Raw genomic sequence first — 4,254 nt, forward strand, 5'->3', positions numbered from 1 at the left:
GGGGAGGGGTATTTTATCCTCATGAGAAAGGTCAGGAAAGATTCTGGAAGAGGTGGTTTGAAATGTGAAGAATGAGTAAAAAGAAATTTTAAGTAGAGGAAGCAAACCAAGCAAAGACACAAAAGCATAAAAGAGCATGTTGTGAGAACTTGAAGCAACTGGGTTTCACCACAAGAAATGCAAAGATGAATGGGAACAAATGACAAAGAAGTAGGTGGCTTCCTAATGGTCTTGGTAAAGATCTTGACTTTATTTTGTATCTTGGTTTCACCATATACTTCAAATTCTCCTACTGTTAAGTGGAGATTATAATGTAACTTTCTCACAGGGCTGTTAGGACTAAAGGCTAACAAAATGGGATAACATACATAAAGGACTTACAAGAGTGCCAGGCACATATTGAGGCCCAAATGTACAAGAGTGCCAGGCACATATTGAGGCCCAAATGTTTCCTAATATTATGCTGAAGGTGGCAGAAAAGGCTTTAAGCAGTGGAGTGACACTGTCACATTTTCATTTTGGAAAGCAAGGATGGACTGTCACAATAGTCTAGGAACTAGAAAAAGCCTGTCCTGTGCTAAAACAGTGATAGTGAGGATGGAGGGAATTCAGCTATTTAAAAAGTAGAAGAGATGAGCTCTGATGCTCATTTGAATGTGGAAGGTACAGGAAAGAATCCTAGATTAGCTCTCAAGGCGAGTTTTATTCCTGATCTTCATCCTTCCCTCCCATTCTTCAATAATAAAAAAGCCAACACAACACATTTCCTTTTGAAGTTTTATTAAAGTTTAATGGAACAATCAATACTTTTTATTTTTTTTGTAAATCTCAGTACAAAAATACAGTTGATGATTTGACAAAAATGGCTCTGCCTAGGGCTTGAAGGTTTGATTTTCTCCAACAGTAACAGGGAAAGCATGCTTCCAGCTGGGGCTGAGTCCAAGCACACAGCCATTCCTGTACACGCATGCGTGCAAACACAGAAGCCCAAGCAGAAGAAGAGGAAGGAAACTGTAGGGATTCAGAAAGAAGCCCAAGATTATTCCCAAGAAAAAAGAGACAGGCTGGTCTCCTTGATGGGGATAGAATTACTGTTTTACATTTAGGATTTGTTGTTTTGAAATTTAAATGACAAGCGATTTCTACAATTTTAATATTGTAGAAGATGCTCCTTGTCTCTTTTCACTACCAAGGTGAGTAAAGTGAAAGGAAATGGAGAAAGATTCACATACTTAAGTATGAGTAATAAACCTCCAAATGGCTCAAGTTTTATGTCAAAAGGTGTCATTCTTTACATTCAATGACAAATAGACATTTATGTGAGACCGGGCAGGAAAAGGAAGTCAGGCACACTCTGCTGGATCCACAAACATGGAGCCCAGCTTCTGCTAGCAGAACTCTTCCACAGTGAGAAAGCTCCTTTCCATCTAGGCAGGAGCAAAGTTTCTTGGCTGATTTAATTGTTCTGAGCGATTCCTTAATATTCCCTCCCTGCTTTCCATCCAGAACACTAACTTTGATGAAAGAAGAGATACATTCACGTTACAACTCATCTTCAAGATGTTTCTCTCTGTAGGCATCACCCGTCAGCCTTTCCTGAGCTTCCTTCATCCCCTGAACAACTGTGAAATAAAGGTTGGGGGCAGGGGGTAGTATGAAGCAGATCTTTAATATTTGACTTTTGACAACCAATACAGATTTTTTTTTTTAAGGAGAATTATAAGAGGAGCATAGGACCTGGACTCAAGATCCAGTTCTGGATTTTAGCCCTGGAAAGTCATTTTACCTCTTTTGTTTCCTCATCTATAAAATGAGGTAATGTGACTTACTTCGCATAGGATTACTATAACATTAAATAAAATGGATAACAAATGTGCTTTATAAACCTAAAAAAGTAAGTAGTCCTAAAAGAAGTCCTAAAAAATGTAAGTAGTTATTTTGGCTTAACCTCCAGGATCTGAGCTGAACCCCTATCATAGACTGTACAAGTTCACTTGTCACTAGGGAAATAGAAAATACCTTCCTACCATCCCCATTATATTCTTTGGATGAATGCTGAATTTATTTAATTTCTTATAGAGGTTACAGGTTACACTGATATCTGAGTGTGCATGCGTGCTGAGAGGGAAGATAATTTTCACTGAAGTGGTCATTTCTAGTGTGAACTATACGTGGAAGAAGCCAAATTCTCAGGTAAGAGAAACCTGGAAGGCAGGCTTTTAGGTAGATGGGAGATGGAACCTGTCTCAGGGCATCCCTCTTGCGGATTTAGACTTCAAGGAGGGCAGCTGTTTTGGTACAGACTCCCTATACAATGGCAGGTCAGGAGTTAAGTTGAGCCAGAATCTGTGAAACTCAAAAAGCAAGCCTGTGTCATAAGAGGCACGTAGGTAGTATAGTTTATTTTTCCTTTCTGTTTTACCTAAGCTTTTAGTAAAAACAGGTTTGCATGTTCCAGTTTCATGTCAGCTGAGTCATGGGGGATTCAAGCAAAAGTCTTGTGTCCACATTTGGACTAATGTGTTAAAGGATAATGCCAGCATGGAGATGGTAGTGGTAATATGGATGAAATTCTAAAGGGAAGGTGAATCTCAAGGGTCAAGAGTTGGGGACCTAAAGTCCACCGCCCTTCTCCATGTAGAAAATTTCCCTCTAAAACCAACCTCTAGTAATGTGCATTTAGGTAAGGCAGATGGGCAGGAGAGGATGACCTCTCCAGATCTCTTTCCTCTCCCTGAGAAATAAGAATCTCAAGGACTCAAAACTTAAAGTTATCAACAACCTAGCAGCATGGCAATGGGGGATACACAGTAACTTAGCAAACGATCCCCTTTATAGATGACAGGGGGAACTTCAGAAGGAAAGCAGTGACAGTACATGGAATGAATTCCAACCTTTGCCTCTAAATTGTGCTCAAGGATTAGAGAACAAAAAAGCATGAATAACTTATGATTTCAACATTCCTTCACCTGTTTGTGCTATGCTGTTCTCTCTGTCTGGCACATGCCTTTCACATTCTGCTAGCTAGTCTCATTCTTCAGGACTCAATCCAGTCATCATCTCCTCCAGCAAGCCTTTCAGGACTCTCCACGTTGCCTCCCCCAGCTGCATACCCCCCTCTTTTTTTTTTCTATAGCTTGAAATGTCCTCCTCATATCTGTCCATAGAGATAAATTCTTATTCTTCTAGGTCCAGTTAAAGTTTACTATCTATGAAATCTTTTTGGCTTTTATCAGCTAATAGTTAGCATGCCCCTCCTTTGAATTCTTACAAGAAGAACAGCATTAGTCCAGTAGAAAAAGAAAAACTAAGTTCTAGACTGAAATCCTCGCTCTGTGACATATTAACTGTGAGACTATAGGCAAGTGACTTTTTAAAATTATTATTTATTATTATTTATGCCTACAGCACCTGGTCTTCCTAGGGGGTCTCCCATCCAAGTACTAATGAGGCCTGACCCTGCTTAGCTTCCGAGATCAGACATCAGGCTTGTTCAGGGTGGCATGGCCGTAGACCATAGACCGTGGCTCCACTGGGGTGTGAACCCAGGACCTTCTGCGTGTAAAGCAGATGTGCTAATCGCTACACTATGGAACCACGTCCGCAAGTGACTATTTCTATGAGCCTTAGTTCTTCAGTTTCCTGTGGGTCAGTTAGCTCCCAAACAGATCATAAGTAGCTAGGGAAGGAGCTCAGTTTTATCTTTCTCTTATATTCTACACAGGATCTAGCCAAAAGCTAGTCATGCAGACGCTCAGCTAACATGCTGAATTGAGCTTCTCATTACAGACCTTGCATGTGGTTCATCCTAGCTAAATCTAGCAGCAACCCTCCCTTCTCTCTCTCAACATAATCATACCTTGCTCAGCACTGATGTAGAAATACTTGTAGCTGGGGTTTCCATTCTCATTGATAATTTCAGGACGTACCTTGCCACTGGGATCTATTGTAGACAAAATGGCACAGGGGTTGCAATAATTACAAGAGAGGTATTTCAAATACTATATGGTATACTAGGCCTTCTGGAAAATGAGACCTGCCTATCTTGGCAGCCCATTATCTCACCACCCTACTCCCTTGTGTTTTATGTTGCAATCAGACTGAACTCTGCAGTCTCTAAACACAACCTACCATGCCTTGGCATATGCCCTCTTCTTTAGTCATTAAATATCTTTTATAAAATTGTTTATAGGAAGACATTTGTCTGGTTATAGTATTCCATTGTCTCAGCTGCCCCATGGTTTCAAGGGTGGG

At 40.5% G+C, this 4,254-nt stretch overlaps 1 protein-coding gene and 1 pseudogene across 1 annotated transcript in view; both read right to left on the reverse strand.

Annotated features, from left to right (window-relative positions):
• Window positions 1-763: 763 nt before the first annotated feature.
• Window positions 764-4,254, reverse strand: part of LOC102881310 (thioredoxin domain-containing protein 12) — a 25,839-nt gene continuing 22,348 nt past the window's right edge. The window contains exons 6-7 of the mRNA XM_006919193.3: window positions 3,860-3,943; window positions 764-1,622 (exon numbers count right to left, since the gene is read on the reverse strand). Coding sequence (XP_006919255.1) covers window positions 1,543-1,622; window positions 3,860-3,943 — 164 coding nt within the window. The 3' untranslated portion in view covers window positions 764-1,542. The remainder of the gene's footprint in view (window positions 1,623-3,859; window positions 3,944-4,254) is intronic.
• Window positions 3,400-3,515, reverse strand: LOC112486012 (annotated as a pseudogene).

This window comes from Pteropus alecto, unplaced genomic scaffold (assembly GCF_000325575.1).
Source record: "Pteropus alecto unplaced genomic scaffold, ASM32557v1 scaffold25, whole genome shotgun sequence".
Classification (NCBI taxonomy): Eukaryota; Metazoa; Chordata; class Mammalia; order Chiroptera; family Pteropodidae; genus Pteropus; species Pteropus alecto.